The 23396-nt window shown below is 43.0% G+C and overlaps 1 protein-coding gene across 6 annotated transcripts in view; it reads right to left on the reverse strand.

Annotated features, from left to right (window-relative positions):
• The window catches only part of LOC119970409 (GRAM domain-containing protein 2B), a 165374-nt gene that overhangs the window by 43420 nt on the left and 98558 nt on the right, over positions 1-23396 (reverse strand). Inside the window, exon 1 of one of the 6 annotated variants that reach the window (XM_038804982.1) lies at positions 19021-19469. The exons of 4 other annotated variants lie outside the window; for them this stretch is intronic. In XM_038804982.1, the coding sequence (XP_038660910.1) occupies positions 19021-19112 (92 nt within the window). In that variant the 5' untranslated portion in view covers positions 19113-19469. Of the gene's footprint in view, positions 1-2615; positions 2779-19020; positions 19470-23396 lie in introns of those variants that run through there. One more of the 6 variants, XM_038804984.1, reaches the window with a different exon arrangement.

Genomic DNA, 23396 nt, shown 5'->3' on the forward strand with positions numbered 1-23396 from the left:
CAGATTTGAAGTCAAGAATATGCAAGCAGTTAAGCAAATATGAAAGCACAGAATAAAAAGTTTGCAAAGACTTCATTGATCCTAAAGGTAAAACATTGATGGCAAGTGGGTAAACTACACAACTAAGCCATAGGGACGAAGAGATCATGTGGTTGATTCATAGCTTTTGCTGAGGCCACAGTTGCAGGTTGTTTTACAACCTGGCTCCAGTGCCCAGGAGCACCGGATTAAAAAAGGGCTGATTTTCTGACTGTTCACCAGTGATCCTAAAATGAACTTCTGTGGATGTCAGGTTTGACAGTCATGTCCTTTGCATTAGAATAACAGGAATGCTGGAAAATATGACTCACCTTGAAAACTGGAGATTTAGCGAGGCATTTGAAGACAACTGCTGCTCTCAAATCACATCATTGCAAGTCAGTGGCCAAAGAAGGGTGGGGGTGGATTTTGGAAGAGGGTAAACAAAGGATCTAACTGAAGTAATAGAATTTTGCATGGAAATCATTTTCTGTAGTTATGTTGTAAAAGTTAATTATAATATTCCAGATTTTTTTTTTAAATGGATGTCTAGCCAGATATGATCAATCGATTTAGGGGAGATGGTGGCATAGTGGCATTGTCACTGGACTAGTAACCCAGTGTAATGCTCTGGGGACATGGGGTTCAAATCTCACCATAGCAGATTGTGAAATTTTGGGAATTAAAATTTAACGATGACCATGAAACCATTGGCATTCCTTCAGGGAAATAAATCTACCATCCTTACCTGGCCTGGCTTACATGTGACTCCAGACCCACAGCAATGTTAATGTCCTCTGAAATGGCCTAGCTGCTAGCAAATCACTCAGTTAGAGGGCAATTAGGAATTGGCAATAAATGCCAAAAAAATACAATAGCTTCCAAATAGAAAAGGTTGTAGACAATAGCTTAAAATGTATTGAAGTAATTATACTAATGCAAGGTTTTGTTCAATACTTGCTAAGAGAAAAACCTATCCATTTACTCCTGCTATTAAATATCATACCAGTTACAAAATGAAATTGACTATTGATTTTTCTTGAAAATGCATTGATTTTAATTATGCTCGCGAGTACCAGCCTAATTTTGTAACAGAACTGTATTGGCAAAGGGAGAAAGGACTAATAATCTCATTTACATTTAGCAGGAATGAGCAGCTGCATATGGCAACTATTTACAGTTGCAGTCTGAAAATGGAATTATCTGCAATACAGAGGGCAGTATGGTGATTAGCACTGCTGTCTCACAGTGCCAAGGTTCTGGGTTCAGGGGAGTGGACTTAGGTCAGATGCTCTTTCAGAGGGTTGTGTAGACCCAATGGGTCGAACGGTCTCATTCTGCACTGTAGGAGTTCTATGGTTCTAACTACATTTACTATCCTATCTGAGGTTCGTACAGACAAAAAAAATCCTCAAACGCCCCAAACTGCATTCAGTGCCACAACTATAACATAAATTTATTAATTTCTGTCATGAAGCACAAAAGTGCCAGCACAAAGGTTTTAGACGATCCAATACTCTTTATTCCATGGTCCTCTACTGTAATAAATCCAAAGTAAACTGCACTGGTTTTATAAAAGTGTTATTGGTATGCTGTGAAAATGATTTAATGACAAGTGAGCTCTTTTGCATAACAATAGAATTTAGGTCAGTTTGATTTCAGTACACTTCTGTAAATGATTTCTGTACTATTCTGTAAATGACAATCACGGCAGGAACAAAAACCTAATTGTATTTGCCACCATCTTAAGAAACATTAATGTGGATCTAATTTGGAAAATGACATCTCAGCTTGTTAGAATTTGAGTGTTGGCTTCAATCTGTTTCATCTCGACAATTCCTCAAGTCAGTAAAGCAGTTGAAAAACACCCATAGTTAGTTATTCCAGTCAGGCAGCTTTCTTGTTGCTGCTCATTCTCTCTCCTTCCTTTTCACATGCACACACCTTGACTAGCATAGCAACCAGCTGGCAAATGAACCCGAAAAAGGGCATTTAAAATTAAACGTGCCTGATAATTAATGCATCAATTGTCCCATATATGAATTCCCATTCCAGTGACACCCTGCGGCCCACCGCACTGCAAATTGCATTGACCAGTGGCAATTCTGCTTTCCAGGAACCAGTAGGAATACGGGGGGGGGGGGGGGGGGGAGTGAAGGCAGAAACTTGAGTCAACATGAAACTCTGACACGACCTCTGCAAAAGTACAGCTCTTCTCTCCTGGAGAAGTGTTTTGTTGCTTATAATGCCTGTCGAGAAAAAGGGCCGAGATGAAAGGAAACCTCGGCGCCTGTACAGTAGCGAGCGAGGGCTTCATGGACTGAGCCAAGTTACCGAGCTTTGAGCACAGTTCCTTCAACTTTACCAAAAGGATTATTTTTAAAATGCAAAAGATTAATAAAAAAAAGACATAATCTTTCTCTATAAATGGTTGTTGATAACGAAGGGGCCGCCGATTTATATTTGGGGATGTTGCAGCTCACTGCCTGTAGGCCTATTCCGCACAAACATCAGCAATGCAGACTTGCACCAATTTTACATCAGACACTCGCGCCGTGAGCAAATATTAGAAACAACAGCAACAAAAACACTCCCACCTCCCCGCGATCATTGAAGTTGCTCCGATCCAGGGACTTCAGAAGCAGTCTGCACTTCTAAAAGTTTGAAATTCGCCTTTACTTCCTGCTACATGCTGGGCACTGTTGCATCACATCAAGCTTCTGTAACCCGACACCACCTGACACACATCCTGCTTTCGGAGAGGTCACAGAACTCAGCAGGAATTCAATTAGGTCAAATGCTGAGGCCCCGGGGCTTTGGGCATTATCAGGCTGCCATCCCAATGCTGCCGGGAAACCAGCAGGCATTGTAACATTCCCCTCCAGGCCAGTCCCAGGCCCAGACTGCCTTTACATGACTAAGAGACACGAAATTCACACCATTCAACTAATCGAAATTAGAATTCTTTAACACATTTGGGTCGAAAACTCAATCTTTCATTGCGTGGATTTAAATCATTAGATGTTTTATGTGGGGGAGGGGTGGAAGAGAGAGAAAGAGAACTGATCCATTCTGATGAATAGACTACATTGTTTTGCTCATGTCTCTCTCCGCTCCCTTATAATTCAGCAAACATCTTCACAAGGCTGACTGACATGCAGCAATTGTCAAATCATCAGGCTATTTTACTGAAGAGTCACATGGACTTGAAACGTTAACCCGGTTTCTCCCTCCACAGATGCTGTCAGACCTGTTGGAGATTATCCAGAATTGTCTGTTTTTATTTAACTGGATGGGTTTTATAGGAAAATTGTCAACCTCTCTGGCAAAACGGGTGGCCACCGAACGTGCAACTCCTGCTTATACACATTTAACAATGCTGGCCGTGGACTGGGGTGAGCACAGTAAGAAGTCTTAGAACAGCAGGTTAAAGTCCAACAGGTTTGTTTCAAATCACTAACTTTTGGAGCACTGCTCCTTCGGAAGGAAGGAGCAGTGCTCCGAAAGCTAGTGATTCAAAACAAACCTGTTGGACGTTAACCTGCTGTTGTAAGACATGTAACAATCACAGCGACTGCTTTTCAAAAAGAGTAGTGGAGTTATCCCATGACCTGCCCAGTATTTAGCCCTCAACCCGGATCATAAAAACAGGTTATCCAGTCATTGTCAGATTGCAGTTTGAGAGAGCTTGATGTGTGTGCAAATTGCTGCCATGTTACCTATAGCAGTAACTAACTACACTTCAGCAGTACTTCTTTGACAACTTTCAGACTCTTGAAAAGGTCCTATATAAATGTAAATCTATTTTTCTTTGGTACAAAATAGCAGAGAAAAAAAATGTTTTGCTACCTGCAAAGTAACAATGTTAGGCATATAGAAATCAGCAGTTTAACATGATGTTTTCTTCCCAAATGAGGCAAACACTACAAGTTAAGTCGTGAACACTCAAAAAAATCAGGTACAGCATCTCTATTTTGCTACCAAATTACAATGAGAAAGATTGCAAACAACTTCAATTTAAAAATGATATTTTACTGCCCGGCTACTGAACAACAGTACATTAAACTCAATAATAACTTTCTATAGGGAAAACAGTTTTCTCTTGGCATTTTGCAGTATAGTGAATGTTCTCATTATAGATTGGGTTCTGATGATCATAAAATATTGAACGTTTTGTTGTACAAGGCTTGGCCAGCACTCGTCCTTACAGACAGCACAGAGACCCATTGTTGAAAATATACGTCCTTTGTCAAAGGAATTTTTTTTTTTTAAAAAGCAGTAGCTTCGGCTATTTCACCAACTAACTTGACAAAAGTTGACCCATTTCAACATCTCTTTCATTATAAGAAAACAGTCAATATTGCCCATTAATCAGGTAGAAAAACAGTTCGTGCAAAAGAGTTTGTACACCAAGAATACTAGTGCATTGTAAGAAAGCAATCTTAAGACAGCTATTTCAAAAATATATACTGAAGATAGAAAAAGGGTTTTTAATTGTTAGGCAGAAGATTTAAATAAGGAAATACAAAGATAATCTAGTGGTGGAAGTTGTGGGTTAGATCGGTTAAATCCAAATTTAAAATGGTCACACAAAGTGGAACCCTTGCAATTTGTAACACTATCATACTGGATTTAGTTGAAACAAGGTTAGCCCTCAGCAATTAAGGTCAAAACTCTTGAAAGAAACTGTATCAGGCATGAGTCCACTGACACGCAATCCCCATTGCTTTCTTAACAATCCCCATTGCTTTCTTAACTTCAGCCTGATATCTGATACTTTACCCCTAGATTTTGAACTCTTTGAACCTCCCATAAAATAACACATGAAATATCCCCAGACACGTCTCAGGAGTGTTACAAAACAGAATTTGAGACCAAGCCACACAAGTTATTTGAGCAGATGAACTGGTCAGGAGTAGGCTTTCAGGAGTGTCTAAAGGAGGAAAGAGACACAAAAAGAATGAGTGTGTTTCAGAGCTAAAAGCATCAGCAGCTGAAGGTTCGGCCACTAATGATGGCATGATTAACATAAAGATATGTGGAAGAGGCCAGAATTGGAGGAGCACAGTTGTCGCCAGAGGGCTGTAGAGTTAGAGGAAATTGAAGAAATAGGGGAAGGGCGAGGCCCTGGCAGGATTTCAAAATAAGGATGATAATTTTAAAATTGAGGCTTTACGTAGCTAAGTGCAAATGTAGGTCACAAAGAGCATACAGTGCAGAAGGAGGCCACCCGGCCCATCGAGTCTGCACCGATCCACCCAAGCCCCCACTTCCACACCACCCCCACAACCCAATAACCTCTCCTAACCTTTTTCGTCACGAAGGGCAATTTATCATGGCCAATCCACCTAACCTGCACGTCTTTGGACTGTGGGGGGAAACCGGAGCACCCGGAAGAAACTCACGCAGATACGGGGAGAACGTGCAGACTCCGCACAGACAGTGACCCAGCGGGGAATTGAACCTGGCACCCTGGTGCTGTGAAGCCACAGTGCTATCCACTTGTGCTACCATGCTGCCCACAATAAAATTACTGTAAAAAGACCCTTGTCGCCACATTCCAGCGCCTGTTCGGTGAGGCCGGTACGGGAATTGAACCAGCGCTGTTGGCCTTGTTCTGCATTACACGCCAGCTGTTTAGCCCGCTGTGCTAGCTCACTCAAAGAGAGGTGATGGACAAACAGGACGTGGTGGAAGTTAGAACACGGGTATTTTAGATGGCATCCTGTTTACCAAGAGAAAAATTGGAGGGCAGCCAGCAGAATATTTGAAGAGGCAAATCTAGAGATACTAAAAAGATAGAGATAATGGTTTTAGCAGAGGAGTGAATATAGTTGCAGATTCAGGAGACATGGAGGTGAAAATGTGTACGTGGCTAAGAGTTCATCTCAAGGCAAAATATGTCAATGATATGGATCAGCCCAAGGAAGTTATCAGGGAACAGGATGGATTCGGTGGCTCGGGTAAAGAAATTTGTGACAGGGTCCAAATGCGATGGGAAGGATTTTGTGATGGTAATGGCACCAAAACCATTGGTGTTCACCATCATTACTCCATCCAAACTCTCAGCACCTTTTGGAAACAAAAAGATTTAAATCCTGATGTGCCCATCAGTGATTCTTTGCTTCTCCAGCGGGTGTAATGGTGAAAATATAATTAGTGGGACCGCCCTGTACCAGTTACTGTCTCTGCAAAAACCTTCAGAAAAAGTTGGGCCTTACAATCATTCAATAGCATACGCATTTCATCATATTTACCACACGAAGCTTATTTTATATTTGTGGAATGTCACATTTCTCCATAATCATAAAATTCCACATCAACATCAAGTTTCTCTAATTTAGCGGTGAATTTAAAAATAATTGATTTCACTATCTGCAAGTTTAAATAAAAACTGAAGGATATTAAACACTTGTTGGCTTGATGTGCAACTACTTCAATGTAATTGGTTGTTTACCTGCTTGCTGAAATCACTGCCACTGACTTGGCACCAGATTGAAGCTAGTCATGGAAGGGAGGAGGAGTCCATGTCACAGAGACTGCTAAATATTTGTGGACATTTTCAACGAATGTTGTCATTTCACCACTGAATGCAAAATCTGGGGCAATGGCTTCAGCCAATATTTATCACAAGAAATTTCATTTTTTTAAATAAATTTAGAGTACCCAATTCTCTTTCTTCCAATCAAGGGGCAATATAGCGTGGCAATTCACCTACCCTGCACATCTTTTTGAGTTGTGGGGGTGAGACCCACACCGACACAGGGAGAATGTGTAAACTGCACATGGACAGTGACCAGGTGCCAGGACCTAACCCAGGTCCTTGGTGTTGTGAGGAAGCAGTGCTAACCACTGTGCCACTGTACTGTCCTGTGTACCCATACAGGCGCTACAGTGTGGCGACTAGGAGATTTTCACAGCAACTTCATTGCAATGTTAATGTATGCATACTTGTGACAATAATAAAGATTATTATTATTAGAATAAATTTCTAAGCACCAATATGGAATGTGTCAGGCAAGTGGTTAGAAAATTTAGCAATAGTGGAGGCATTAGAGAGTAGCTGCAGTGAATTCAAGCTGGCTGTTGTCAAACCGATGCCGACTGATACTCTAGCACAGCATTGAATGTTCTATTGTAGGAGGTGCGTGTGTTGTATTGCTGGAGTTGCTAACATTTAGATTAGCCATTAAACTGAGATTCCATCTGCCCAGTCAGAGGTGTGGACATAAAAGATCCCATGGCACAAAGTGTGCAGGGGACTCTCTTTCCCCCCCCGCGGTCAATATTCACCCCTCAAATCAACATTACAAAATCCAATTACCTGGTTTGCTGTGTGCAAACTGATTCCCACATTTCCTGCGTCCATAATTTAAGTACTTTCAAAGTCATTTGCTGTAAATGCATTATGGGACATCCTGCTGTCATGCAAGGTGTTATATAAATGCAAATCGTTATTTCTTGGTTTCCTCCTGTCACAGAAGCATATCCAATATAACCATGTCAAACTAGCCCAAGTTGCTTCCCGAGAGCTCCAGCCTCAAACTGGTTCCCTGCAGTATGGCATGGCTAAACTTCAGAGAGAATTCTGGAATTCTATGATAAATAGACTTTTAGCTGGCAGTATTGGAAAGCAGTGACTAAAAGATCATCAGAAATGCAATGAATAGTTTCTGCAACCTGGGAGAATATTTTTGATCCAGGTTTCTCTCTTAACTGAAGGGATAAAATTACTACTCGGAACTAGGTGTTTCAGTGGAGGAAATTCGGGTTATTCTTCATAACTTAGCCAGTAATTGTGTATGAGATTCTGGTCACGTTAGGTCATGTCATGTTCTTGGCAGAGATCACATTTCACGTAACACCACTGCCTCAATCTGATTATTGGCAGGTTAAGTACTTTCCTCTATCTATTTTTGTGACATTTACTATTTGCGGGTTAGGGCAATTTGACTTTCGGACTTTTTGCTTCGTACGGACTTTGACCGTTGATCATATTATTGTCAAACATTTATAAACAAGACAGCGTGACGTGTGTAAATGGCCATACTGAGACATGGCAATAGAAAACAGAATGTACACTGTTATTTTTATTAACAGCATCAATCTTTTCCAAAGTTCTTTTGATACAGTGGGGAGCTGCAAGGCAGAAAGTGCCAGGTACAATCCAAACCTGGAGACAGAAATGGCACAATCATCCCAACCTCGGGAAGGGGTAGCCCACAAAAACGCCAGGTTTCGTCCCTTGACATAGTTAACCTGCCCTTGTCTGATGCTATGTTATCTTCCAAAGTCAAAACCACGCCAAAACACTAAAAATAGCTACTTAGGCACAACAACAAGAAAACCAAATGGCATGAGTTAGTCCTCCAGGAAGAGGAGCTGACAGAAGATAGGCACGGGTGGAAGGGGGGGGGGGGGGGGGGGAGGGGGGGGAGGGGGGGGGGGGAAACACACACACACGACGATTGTCATAATATTCTTAATAGCAGAGTAAAGCTCGCCTTTATTAAGCTATGATATTGCACATACGTAGGATTCATCATTGGATTAGGAAAAGAAGCAAAGTATATTTTTACATTATAAAGCCTAGCCATTATTAAGTACATGGTAGCACAGTGCTTAGCACTCTGTTTCACAGTGCCAGGGGCCCAGGTTCAATTCCCTGTTTCGGCCACGGTCTGTGCGGTGTCGACAAGTTCTCATGTCTGCGTGGGTTTCCTCCAGTGCTCCAGGTTCCTCCCACAAGTCCCGAAAGACATGGTTCTTTTTTTAAAAATAAATTTAGAGTACCCAATAATTTTTTCCAATTAAGGGGCAATTTAGCGTGGCCAATCCCCTTACTCTGCACATTTTTGGGTTGTGGGGGCAAAACCCACGCAGACACGGGGAGAATGTGCGAACTCCACACGGACAGTGACCCACAGCTGGGATCGAACCTGGGACCTCAGCGCCGTGAGGCAGCTGTGCTAACCAGTAGGCCACCGTGCTGTCCATCGAAAGACATGCTTGTTAGGTGATTTGGACATTCTGATTTCTCCCTCAGGTATATTCGAACAGGCGCCAGTGTGGCGACTAGGGAATTCTCACAGTAACGTCTTTACAGTGTAAATGTCAGCCTACTTATGACATTAATAAAGATTATTATTCTTAACGTAAAGGCTAGATATCCATCTTTATCTCTTACGTTTGCCTCACAACGTGGACCGAACATTAATATCTTTCCATGAATGAAATTTACTGCACAGGAGGGAGCCTACACAGCCTACTGTATCTGCATCAGCTCTTTTACTACAAATAAAAATAATTTTGCTTCTCCACTCTCTCCCTAGTGCCCTGCATCATCCTTGGCTTCAAATATTTCTTTGACATCCTTTTAAGATGATCTCGTAGTAAATGGGGTTTGAGAAATCCGCTGCATAAAGAAATGCCTCAAATCAACTCTTGGTGTCTGTGACAATTTTTAATTAATTAATCTTTGTCACGAATTCTCTGCTTCAAGGAAAAGTTATTGTTATTTCAAGTTTTTTCTCCTAGCTGCTGTTTACTATTCCCGCCATTTGCTTGTTAAACATATGCTGCTTGCTTCACTGCAGCTTTAATATCTTTCTGGTAATGGGACACAAAATTGTATACAATACTTTGAAATTATGAGCTGACCTATGTTTTATACAAGTTTGTAATTAACTACCATCTAGGCCTTCAAATTATAAAACCGCATTCATTTAATTGCCTGGGATGTTAATGCCATTGGAAAAGCTGTAATTTACTCAGTCATTCAAGATGTTAGTTGATCATTTATTTGGACCGCTCCAGCCAAGGTAGTGAAGGAACCCCAATAATTCTGTTCAGTAAAAAAAATAAATTATAAATCCAGCCAGTGAAGCAAAAGCAAAAGTCAGGATGGTGTGGTGACTTGGAAGATGAAGGGTTTCCACGCTACCCTCATCTTTCTAGGTGGTGCCAGCAGTTTGAGGGTTTGGTGTTGAAGGAGGCTCAGCAATTTGCGGTTGTCCTTTTCTATGATTTGACCACTTGTACTCACTTTTGACGAATTATATTTTTGAATAGGTAGATGCTGTTCTTCCATCTAGAATGGTTAGCATCTTTATATTGAGGGTATACTCCAGTCTCTATTTTCTCCCAAATGTGTTAACTAATTTTTCCACATTCTATTTGTGTGCCAACTGTTATCTTTTGACTTCTTAACCCTCCTTATGGAGAATGAATGTGGATTCTACACTGATACCTGGAGTACATCACTTTCAAACATTCTCCAATGAACATCAACATCCATTTACCTAAAGTGTTTTTCCTGTGCCAATTAACTGTTTATTCAGTCGGCTATATTTTTGCTCAAACTCTCACTACATTCAGCTTATCGTACCAGTCAACTAAATATAAAAATTATTTTATTGACACCTTAGTGACAATTCATCCATGGCTAGAGGTGGCAGCTCAGTTGTTAAGTCAGTGAGGGGCCTCACGGTAGCATGGTGGTTAGCATCAATGCTTCACAGCTCCAGGGTCCCAGGTTCGATTCCCGGCTGGGTCACTGTCTGTGTGGAGTCTGCACGTCCTCCCCGTGTGTGCGTGGGTTTCCTCCGGGTGCTCCGGTTTCCTCCCACAGTCCAAAGATGTGCGGGTTAGGTGGATTGGCCATGCTAAATTGCCCGTAGTGTAAGGTTAATGGGGGGATTGTTGGGTTACGGGTATACGGGCTACGTGGGTTTAAGTAGGGTGATCATTGCTCGGCACAACATCGAGGGCCGAAGGGCCTGTTCTGTGCTGTACTGTTCTATATTCTATATCTCTGAACTTGCATTCTAAGCATAGAAGAAAAATTTAGGAATATTTGCTTTTTGCATGACCAATTTGTCGAGCAGTCAGTCTCGAGCCAGAGTGAAACGGTGCAAATCAATATGGAATAGTTTATTTAAGAACCACGAGCAGAAATGCCGAACTTCTGCAACTACTACTGGGTGGTTAACATAACCATGATTAGGAAGTGGTAATGGGGGAGGGGTCGGCATGGGAGTGGTTGGAGGCAGCGTCATGTAAAGGCACTAGTCTGGAAGCATTGGTAACGACACCTCTGCTGTTTACGCCGGCCCGATACTCCACAAGTCTGGTAGTAGTGGCGGCACTGAGGATCTGGGGGCAATGGAGGAGGTACAAGAAGGTGGAGGGTGCGTCGGTCTGGACCCCGATTTGCAACAACCACAGGTTTGTAACAGACAGGCTGGATGTCGGGTTCCAAAGCTGGCAGAGGGCGGGATTAGAAGGATGGGGGATCTGTTTATAGATGGGAGCTTTCCCAGCTTGAAGGCGCTGGAGGATAAATTGAAACTGCCGCCAGAGAAAGGTTTTAGATATTTGCAAGTGCGAGACTTCCTGAGAAAACAGGTGCTGGCTTTTCCGCTGCTACCGCCACGGGGGATACAGGATAGAGTAGTTTCTGGTACCTGGGTGGGGGAGGGGAAGTTGTCGGATATCTACCAGGAGCTGTTGGAGGCGGAGGAAAACCCGGTGGGGGAGCTTAAGGGCAAGTGGGACAATGAGCTAGGAGGAGAGTTAGAGGCGGGTCTATGGGCGGACACCCTAAGCAGGGTCCATTTCTTCTCTTCATGTGCCAGGCTTAGCCTAATACAATTTAAGGTGGTCCATCGGGCACACATGATGGCGGCGAGGATGGGCAAGTTTTTCGGGGTAGAAGATAGATGTGTGAGGTGCGTGGGAACCCCAGCAAACCATGTCTACATAGTTTGGACATGCCTGAAGCTCAGGGGTTTTGGCAGGGGTAATAAAAATTTTGCAAATACCTCAATAAAAATATTTTTAAAAAAAAGAACCAGGCTCAGAAGCAGACAATTCAGCCCCTCGAGCCCACTCTACCATTCAATACGACCCCTTATGAAAATTAAATGAAAATCGCTTATTGTCACAAGTAGATTTCAATGAAGTTACTGTGAAAAGCCTCTAGTCGCCACATTCCAGTGCCTGTTCGGGGAGGCTGGTACGGGAATTGAACCATGCATCTGGCCTGCTTTAAAAGCCAGCGATTTAGCCCAGTGTGCTAAACCAGTCCCTAATACTAAAACTTATACTAAAACTATGACCACTTGCTATAGATTACTTTACAAAGAGGAAACATCCTCTCAAGTCTACATTGTCCATCCCTTTATCGTCTTATATACCTCAATTAGGTCCCCTCTTATTCTTCTAAACTCTAGCGAGTATAGGTTTAAACAAACTGCTCAATCTCTCGTCACAAGACAAACCCTTCCTCTCTGGAATGAATCTAGTGAACCTCTGAACTGCCTCCAATGGAACTACATCCCTCAAGTAAGGGGACCAAAACCATACACCATACTCTAGGTGCGGTCTCATTAATGCCTTGTACATTTGCAGCAACACGTCCCTACTTTTATATTCTTCCTTTAGCAATAAATGCCAAAATTCCATTTGCCTTCCTTATACCTGCATACTAGTTTACTGTGGTTCATGCACAAGAACACCAAGATCCCTCTGCACCAAAGCAAATTTTCTCTCCATTTAGATAAATTGACTTTCTATTTATCCAACCAAAATTATTTAAACTTAAAAAAAAAAGACATTTCTGCATCAGAGCCATTCACCATGGGGCGCGATTCTCCCAGAGAGGGAGAAATCGTAAGGCTGGCGTCAAATCCGGGCGGGTTTGACGCCAGCCTCCCCCTCCCCGACCGGGAACCAATTCTGGTCCCCGGTCGGGGCTAGCATGCCGCCGCCATAAACTCCGGCATCGCGGGCTTAACGAATTTCGTTAAGCCCGCTTGCCAGAGTTTGCGCCGGCTGACGCGTCACATGATGTCAGCCGCGCATGCGCGGATTGGAAGACTCCAACCCGCGCATGCGTGGATGACGTCATCGCGCATTTGCGCGAAACCCGCGCATGCGTGGGCCGGGATGCCCCTCAGCCGCTCCGCGAAGTGATACAGCGGGGCGGCGGAAGGACAAAGAGTGCGCGGGTATCGGACCCGCTGCCCGCGATCGGTGCCCACCGATCGCGGGCCCATGGCACCGCCGTGGTACTGCCGTGCCAATCGGTGCCATGGTTTTAAAAATCGGCACTTTACGGCCGTTTTTACGAACGGCCAGACCAGGTGTGTTTGCCGTTCGTAAAAACAGCCGTAAAGGGCTTGGAACTCGGCCCATCGGCCAGCTGAGAATCGCTGCTGGCCGTAAAAAAAACGGCGGCAGTGATTCGTATCGGGAGTCGGGCGTGGGGGGGGGGGGAGAATAGCGGGAGGGCGTCAGACTAGCGTGGCCGTAAAATTTTACGAACCCCGCTATTCTCCGCACCGTCGTGAGTGCGGAGAATTGCGCCCCATGTCTTTTGTATTTGGAGAAATAAAGTTTTCTGTCAACTGGCTACTGGTTAATGATATGGTAGTAGTGGTTCAGAGGCTTATGGGTTCAAGTAACCGGTTAAACAAAGGGCATGTAATCTTTCCAACAAAATAAGCTGGCATCTGATGGGAGTTAAGAAGGCAGACAGCTCAGTGCATTTAAGAGTCCAGCTGGGAGCATATCATTTGGTTAGACATCAACCACTTAATGTACTGGCTTTGCTAATATATTTTGATCAGAAATATCCAGAAATCTACAATTGTAAATATACTTCAGGTGATCTACACAATTCCTGAATTGCACATTTCATTTGTTATTAAAAAGGGACACATTTTACGAACCAAATACTAAAAATACAAATCTACCTGGCATTTCTAAACTGAAAGATATTTGTTATCCTATCTAATCTAGATAGACACCTGATTAACTACTAATAACATATGGTTCTTCACCATCATCAGAAAATAATTTATAACACTAACCTTGAACTTATTAAAAATGACAACCAATACTGACAATATGGAAAAATGAGATCCAACATTGCTTCAATAACCTGGGCCATTTTTATTTTTTATAATTCAGTCTCCCTATCTCAGAAGTTAATATTTACTTCAGCATTTTATCTTTTCTGCTAGGTTTCCCCACAAACATTATCCCAGGTCCATTTCAAATGTTCTAGCTCCAATCCTTTCGTCATCAAAGGCTGTGCACTTGCTTTGGTTCTACACTCAGGACTCCAGTACTACTTACTGTTCCTGGCTGAAGAATTACTTCCAAAGTTAAGGTGATTCAGTGAAGAGATACAGCAGGGTGCTGCTGAAGACTGGAAGGACAACAGCTGAGAAATCAGATGTTCTGAGCTTTGCTCCAAAAGGTTAATGGGGAGTGGTAATACATATGCAAGTTAATTGAACCACTATTTTTGTTGTCATCTCAAAGGTCTCACCACTATTCTACAGGAGCAATCCAGTGGGTGTGTGTGATTCAGATGCCATGTTACTGCCCCCCTCCCCCATATCCATCAAGCCCCACCATTAAACACAATAAACAAAATATTCATTGACAACATTTTCCTTACAACTACAGTAAGCGGTTGATGTATATCACAGTTTGTCTTTCTTTTGGGAAATACTTTTGAAAAATACATAGTTCTGACATCACAGCTCTCCATCCCAGCTATAGATATGGAGAGCTCAGGCAGGCATATAAATTGGAACAAGGATCTAGAGGTCAAATAAACAGTATTTTATCTTCTTCTTCAGCGATCGCTTGCTAATGAGTATGTCCACCCAAGAAACCCTGTGTTACTGATCATGGGTCCTATGGGTCTTTCCATGACTGATGAGCCCGATCAGGGAGCTGCATCTTGGACCACACACTTGGCATGTGTTTAATATAGTAAGAAAATGTGAAGTTATGCACTTGGTAGGAAGAATAAAGGAACTGAATATTATTTAAATACTGAAAGACTGGAACACAAAGATTTGGGGGGGCTTGCGCATAAATCATAAAAAGCTAGCATGCACATTCAGCAGGTCATACGGAAGGCAAATGGATGTTGGCCTTTATTTAAAAAGGCATGGGGTATAAAAGTAGGCAAGTCCTGCTAGAACTATACAAGGCACTAGTTAGACTATACCTGGAATATTGTGAACAGTTTTGGTCCCTTTATCAAAAGGAAAAATATATTGGCATTGGAGGCATCTTAAAGAAGGTTTAATAGGTTGATCCCGGTTATGGAAGGCTGTTCTTACAAGGAGAGGTTAAGCCTTTATGTATTGGCGTTTAAAAGAATGAGAGATGACCTTATTGAGACATAAAGAATCTCAGAAGGCTTGCCAGGGTAGGTACTGAGAGGTTGCTGTCCCTTGTAGAAGAGTCCAGGACCAGATGGCATAATCTTAGAATATGAGGTCGCCCATTTCAGACAAAAAATCATAGAATAGAATCCCTACAATGCAGGAAGTCATTTGGCCCATCAAGTCTGCACTGACCCTCTGAAGGAGCACCCTAGCAAGGTCCACTTCACCGCCCTATCCCCATAACCCAGTAACCCTACCTACAAGAGTCAATTTAGAATGGCCATCCACCTAACATACACATCTTTGGACTGGAGGGAGGAAACCGGAGCACCCAGAGGAAACGCACGTAGACATGGGGAGAACGTACAAACCTAGAAAATGGGTGAGCCTCCACTACCATTCAATATGATCACAGCTGATCATGCAAATTCAGTACCCCACTCCCGCTTTCTCTCCATGCCCCTTGATCCCTTTAGCCACAAGGGCCATGACCAGCTCCCTCTCGAATCTATCCAACGAACTGGCCACCAACAGCTTTCTGTGGTAGAGAATTCCCAAGTTCACAACTCAGAGAAGAAGCTGTTCCACATCTCAGTCCTGAATGGCTTATCCCTTATTCTTGGGCTGTGACCCTTGGTTCTGGATGTCCCCAATATCAGGAAAATTCTTCCCGCATTTGGCATGTCTAGCCCCATCAGGATTGTATATGGTTCTATGAGATCCCCTCTCATTCTTCTAAACTCTAGTGAGTACAAGCCCAGTCGATCCAGTCTTTCTTCATATGTCAGTCCGGCCATCCCGAGAATTAGTCTGGTGACCCTTTGCTGGAACCCTCAATAGCAAGAATGTCCTTCCTCAAACTAGACCAAAAGTGCACACAATACTCAAAGTGTTGCCTCACCAATGCCCTGTATAACTGCAGCAAGACATCCCTACTCCTATACTTAAATCCTCTTGCTATGAAGGCCAGAATGTCATTAGCTTTCCTCACCACCTGCATGCCAACCTTCAGCGACTCTTCCACCATGACACCCAGGTCTCGTTGCACTTCCCCTTTTCCTAAATTGCCACCATTCAGATAATAATCTGCCTTCCTGTTTTTTCCACCAAAGTGGATAACTTCACATTTACCCACATTATATTGCATTAGCCAAGTATTTGCCCACTCAGCCAGCCTATCCAAGTCACCCTGCAGCCTCTTTGCATCCTCCTCACAGCACACATTGCCACCCAGCAGTGTCATCTGCAAAATAGGAGATATTGCATGCAATTCCTTCATCTAATCCATTAACATATATTGTGAACAGCTGGGGTCACAGCATTGAACACTGTGGTACCCCACTAGTTACTGCCTGCCACTCTGAAAAGGACCCATTTATTCTCACTCTCTGCTTCCTGTCTGCCAACCAGTTCTCTATCCACATCAATACATTACCCCACCATGGCCTTTAATTTTGCTCATTAATCTCTCATGTGGGACCTTGTCAAAAGCCTTTAGAAAGTCCAGATACACAACATTCACTGGTTCACCCTTGTCCACTCTACTGGTCACATCCTCAAAATATTCCAGAAGATTTGTCAAGCATGATTTCCCTTTGGTGAATCCATGCTGACTTGGACCAATCCTGCCCCACTTTCCAAATGCTCAGTTATTTCATCCTTAATAATTGACTCCAGCATTTTCCCATCACCAATGTCAGGCTACTCCACAGTGACCCAAGGTTGGAATTAAACCCGGGCCCCTGGTGCCGTGAGGCAGCAGTGCTAACCATTGTGCCACTGTGCCTCACTTCTCTCCGAGGGTAGTGAAGCTGCAGTATTCTATACTGCAGAGAGCTGTAAAGTGTGGTCATTAAGTATGTTCAAGGCAGAGATTTTTAATTAGTATGGGAATAAGACAGGAAAGGAATTGAGCATTATCAGATCAGCCATGATCTCATTGAATGCGGGGGGGGGGGGTAGACTCAATGGGCCGAATGGCCTACTTCTCCTATGTCTTATGGTCTCATTGTGGACTGGGCAAGACTGGAGGCGGGGTGTCACCGAGTATGATAAGTGAAAAGAACCTAAAGGAATCTGGGTAATCAGTCTACGTGTGTGAAAGTGGATGGAGCACAGACTGGAAGGATTAAGTGAAGTGCTGGAAGAAGCCAAAAGAGAGCAATGGAGCAGCAACTAGATCACGATTGGCTTGGACATAGGAGCACTGAAAGAGTAAGTCAAGCATCATGCTTTCATCATTGATGAGTGCGCTGGGCTTGGAAGAAAACAGGGCTGAAAGCACTGAGGGTACTTTGCAAACAGCAGTGTAGGACTAGCAGTTAGAAATGGACTACTCGAACAGGTTGTAGGTGTGAACAGGACAAGGACAACCCCATTCAAGTTGCTGCAGCAAAACATGGAATGGACAGTAGTGATGTGAAGCAGAAGCACTGAACCACAGAGAAGAAATTCTGTAGAGACAGAGTAGCTACAGAAGGATGTGAATCTGTTTTTCTAAGGAGCAGGCTGTAAGATACATAGCATAATCCAAGTGTAGGAATTGCATTTCTCGAGTAAATCCTGCTTGAAGTACAATGTTTGTGCAAGACCTCAGTGGAAGCATTCTCACCTTGGAATCAGAAGCCTGTGGTTTCAGGTTCTGCTCCAGAGACTACAGCACTAAATTTAGGTTGATATTGCAGCACATGATTGAAGAATGCTGCACTAGCAGAGGAGTGGTCTTCTTCAAACCAAAGCGCTTCCTGCCCTCTGGGGTGGATGCAAAAGATCTCAGGGAACTATTTTGAAGAGGAGTATGGAATGTCAAGCTCAAGTGGTTCTCTATAGCCTCCCCGGGAGGCCTCACAATGATGGATCAGTGTGAGAACAGCAGTTGATTGTGGAATTTAGTGAAAATAACTCACTTCTAGGCAACGGTTACACCTTTGTTAAAATTATCATACCCATGTAAATTTTCAAGGGTGGTGAAAAACTTAGTCTTCAATCCAACAATGCAGAAGGGCAAGTTTAATCCTATTGAAAAGGAATGTTTGTCTTCTAAAAACATCGAAGTCTATTAAGAAATACTTCATTAACAATATTACTTGCTTTAGACTTTGTTTTAAGTACACTTTCTAAATACCTCCCTTTCCTGGAAGCCACATTGGGAGTGTCAGTCAACTTATGTATTGGCCCTTTGTATATTTATAGAGGTGATCACGGTAACAGTGGTTAGCACAGTTGCTTCACAGCTCCAGGGTCCCAGGTTCGATTCCCAGCTTGGGTCACTGTTTTGTGTGGAGTCTGCACATTCTCCAGGCGTCGGCATGGTTTCCCTCCGGATGTTCCAGTTTCCTCCCGCAGTCCAAAGATGTGCGAGTTAGGTGGGTTGGCTATGCTAAATTACCCTTACAATCCAAGAAGATTAGGTGGGGTTACTGGGATGGGGTAGCATGCTTGGGTAAATGCTCTTTCCAAGGGCAGGTGCAGACTCAATGGGCCGAATGGCCTCCTTCTGCACTGTAAATTCTATGATCACCATGAAATGTATTAAGCAATAGGTGCAAGGGTAATTTTCAAGGCACCCAACCCCTTATTCATAAACACCACTTAAATATAAAACAATGTGGCATTTTATAAGGCACATGCAACTTATCTAATGTTATTTGAATGAAAAGTGATTTAAGCCAAAACTAAACTTGAAACTTAAGTCGACAATATCAGTGGGTTTATACATTATCAAGTTTTAAAATCAGACCTTCTTTGGAAACAATGCTGCCTTCAGCAACTGCAAGTTAACGCTTTGGAGGGAATAAGTCGTACTTACTTAAATGTAACGTTTTTAGAGTCTCTTTTGCTAGGAAACCTCGTAGACTTCAGTTCCTCCCCGGGAACACAGTTGTGGCTTTGCTCAATCATTAGGATTCTTTCTTGGGAATTATTTCTTTCACAAAGTGTCTTTGACAGCGTACAAAGCTTCCTTAGACTTCAGTGCGCGGGGAGGGGAGGGACGTTCTTTGTTCCAGGCGGACGTGAGTAGATTTAGCTAGTACTGCTGGGCCCTGTCCAAAAAGTGAGGGCCGCCTTCCCTCCGTAAAGCCGAAGAAAACTGCTCGGCAACAACTACGCGACTGGGGCAACTGTTGCAAACTTTCTCAAAGCATGGCCGGAAACTTTATTTTCGATGCAACTGCAGAATCCGCCTATCGTGCAGAGGGAACACCTCCAATTGTGCAGTATTAAGTACGCCCCCCCCCAAAAAAAATCAATCGCAAAACCAACTCCTGTTAGTTCCGCGGGCACACATGAATGCAGACAACTCACGAATCTCTTGCAGCTATCAATGATGTAGCACATACTGTGAATTATTTAGACAGGATATTACTTCACCAGGTGCCCACACATTTCGATAAATGAGACGGTTGATTGCACGGTATCAAGTAACACTGCGGGGAAATTGTATTGTGATCTCGCAAAAACAGCAATCCAACAAGTTCACAATCACTGAGCGGCAGTTTCCCCTATTGGGGCTCTATTAGGAGGTATTGACCCCCCCCCCCCCCAAACCTTGGAACAAAGGCACTTTTCTTGGGAGAGTCCCTTTGATGTTATCATGGCTTTCTCTTTCCGAGTAGTATTTTAGTTAATTGAAAATAATTTAAGTTTCTGCAGTGTATCAGCGTCATAACATTTGAGGACTGAATGGGGCCAAGTTAAAGACTTCATGCCTTCTTCCATTTGAAGAAGTTCTTTAATACCGCCTGAGGATTCGGCCTGTTCTGCAATGTCCCGAACTATTATCCCTGTGCAGAAAAGCACTGAAGGTAAATGTCACATTATTTATTCACCTTCGGCTTTTCCCGACAATTTGGAAAAGTAATCTCAAACCAGTAGAAGATTTCCTCAGCATAACATACACTGAAATGGCGGACACATTTATGTGTGAATGATCTCTTCATAGTTTTGGTACAGTGCGCAGAGGTATTCCCTCCACCTATCCTACCCAGAAATTCTGGGTTGGGGCACTGGAGTGAGCTGCTTAGCCCTCTAGTGGGTGGAATACATTATAACTCCTACTTGTAGTGCTTATTTTGGGAATGGCGGTTAAATGGGACATTTCTATTTTTCCTGAGTACCACTTGTGATGTTCTCGGTTTCTTGGTAAGGATGGCTTTGATGTGTAGTGTCCAACAAAGAACATCAAGCCACATTGATTAATAAAAGTTAATTTATTAGCACCGCTTATAACGAGAGTCTTCCAAAGTACAAAGGCTGCTAAATAAACTCTGCGATAACTACAAAATACACAACTACCCTCGGGTCTAAACATCTTCCTGAATCAAGGGTGTCACGTGACCTATGTGACTGCTCTTGATCACCCTCTGGTGGCTAGATGTATTTACATAAAATTGTTTACCCTTCGTATGCCATACAATATCCATATTGTTACACCGTTGTGAATGTTTCCATTGCACTGTTCTTAGTGTCCACCCGCTGCTGGTGAAGGGAGGAACTCTTTAAAAAATACCATCAGCAAGGAAGTGGTACTGAGGAAATTCTTGGATCTGTGGGTGACAAATCCCTTGGTCCTGATGAGCTTTTACTAGGGTCTTAAAATAAATGACTAGTGAGATAGTTGATGTGTTGGCTTAAAATTTCCAAAACTCCCCCCATCCGGAGAAGATTCCACTTGATTGGAAAATAGCAAATATAACTATTTTGTTCAAAAGGGAGGCAGACAAATAACAGGACATTGCCTTTACCTAACGTTTACCTACCAGACCATTTGGCCTAATATGTTTTGGGGAAAATGTTTGAAACAATTATTAAAAAAATTATAGCAGGGCACTTAGATAAATCCAATGGAATCGGGCAGAGTCAACATGGTTTTGTGAGAGGGAAATCATGTTTAATTAATTTATTGAAGTTCTTTGAAGAAGTAACGTGCTGTGGATAAAGAGGAACCAGTGGATGTCCTTTGATTTACTGTGTTTGGATTTCCAGAAGGCATTAAAGTGCCACATCAAAGGTTATTGTGGAAAATAAAAGCTCATGGAGTAACATATTGGCATAGGAGATTGGCTGACTAACAGGAAGCAGACTAGGCATAAATAAGTCTTTTTCTGGTTGGCAAGATTTAACGAGTGGTGCACTACAAGGATCAGTGCTGGGGCCTCAACACTTCACAATTTATATCATCAATTAATATATTGATACGATGCACCAGTGTTTGGGATGTATGGCTTGCATATCTAGCATCCACTAGCACTAATATTCATATACCACATTATGCATTTTTGTAATAGGTAGGCCATCTTTTTGGCTTGACATCAGCATCCTGGTTAGTGATGAATATCACTCCTGTTGCTCCTGCATAGTAGCAGCTTGAAAAAAATAGCTCCACCTGTTGCTCTTATCAAGCAGTATGCCCCATCTGCTGCTCCCACCAGCATTTGCTGATCCTAGCTATTCCTAGTCTCCACCTATGCTCATTCTACTTCCTGACTTTCTGCATCAGGATGTTTTCTCACTGATGCTATTCTTTATTAATAGGGTCACCCCTCCACCTTTTCCATTCCACCTCTCTTTTCAAAATGTTGTGAACCATGAAACATTTATTTCCTGACCTTGAACACCTTGTAACCACGGGCTTGATTCTCCGCTGTCGGGATGCTCCGTTTGGCCAGCAGCCCGGAGGTTTCCCAATGGTGTGGGCCTGCCTCACAATGGGCAACCGGCGCAATGGAGCCTCCCGCCAGCGTGCTGAACCAGAAATCTGGCACGGCAGGGTGGAGAATTCAGTCCCATGTCTCTCTAATGGTTATTAGATCTAAATCATTTATCTACATTTGTATCGTTAGTTCATCTATTTTATTGCGCAAACTCTGCGCTTCAGAGTTTTCTTTCAACAAATATTTCCTGAATGGACCTTATTCTCTGGTACACTATTATCATTAAACTCTGTCCCTTCCAGTCCCATTCAACTTGTCTTTGCCAAGATTGATATATTTCTCTATTTTATCCTTGAATTTTAAAATGTCTCTTTACCCTCCTCATCTTCTGTTAGTTTTAGGCCAGTTTTCTCTATTCTGACCATATGTTCTAGTATAATCATGTTTGTATACTGTCCCTTCCTAGCACACTATGGCTACCATTACTTATATTGCTACACCACACTATTACCTTGTCCTTTCACTTAAAGCCTATCTCCACAGCTTGAGTTGTACAACGTGTCAGAACACTAGTCCCAGTGTGGCTCAGGTGAAGACCGTCCGAACAGTGCAACTCTCTTTTCACCAGTGTCCATGAATCAAAACCACTTCTCCCACACTGATCTCTGAACCACACATTACATTTTTTGATCTTATTTACCCTATGCTAATTTGCTTGTGGTTCAGTAGGAATTAGAGATTATTACCTTTTTGGTTTTGGTTTTTAATTTAGCCCTTATCTGCTTTTACCTCTCAGTAGAAGAGCTTCCTTAGTCCCACCTATGCCGTTGCTACACTTGGGTACCATGACAACTGGATCTTTCTCCCTTCCGCTCCACGTTCCTTTCCAGCCTAGAGATATCCTTAACCCTGGCACGTTAGGCAACATAGCCTTTGGGACTCACACTCTTGGTAGAGATCAGGATAATAATAATGATCTTTATTGTCACAGGTAGGCTTGCATTAATACTGCAATTAAGTTACTGTGAAAACTCCCTAGTCGCCACATTCTGGTGCCTGTTCTGGTACATAGAGGAAAATTCAGAATGTCCAAGTTACCTAACAGCACGTCTTTTGGGACTTGTGGGAGGAAACCAGAGAAACCGGAGGAAACCCACGCAGACTCAGGGAGAACGTGCAGACTCCACACAGACAGTGGCCCAAGCCGGGAATCAAACCTGGGACACTGGAGATGTGAAGCAACAGTGCTAACCACTATGTTACGGTGCCGTCCTGTCCATCTACTACAATTACAGGCCTTTTTATTCCCCTCCCCCCTCCACACACTTGAATGGCTCCCTGGACCACAATGCCATGGTTAGGTTGCTCGTCCACCCTGCAGTCCCTACCCACATGCATACAAAATGCAAGAACTTCAAACACATTGGACAATTGGACAATTGTAAGAGCTGAGGCTTCTCCAATGCTACCTTCTGAATCCCCATACTAGCCTACAACTTACAGTTACACCCTCGTGTTTCTGAATACAGAC

This window comes from Scyliorhinus canicula, chromosome 8 (genome assembly GCF_902713615.1).
Source record: "Scyliorhinus canicula chromosome 8, sScyCan1.1, whole genome shotgun sequence".
In the NCBI taxonomy this organism is placed as follows: Eukaryota; Metazoa; Chordata; class Chondrichthyes; order Carcharhiniformes; family Scyliorhinidae; genus Scyliorhinus; species Scyliorhinus canicula.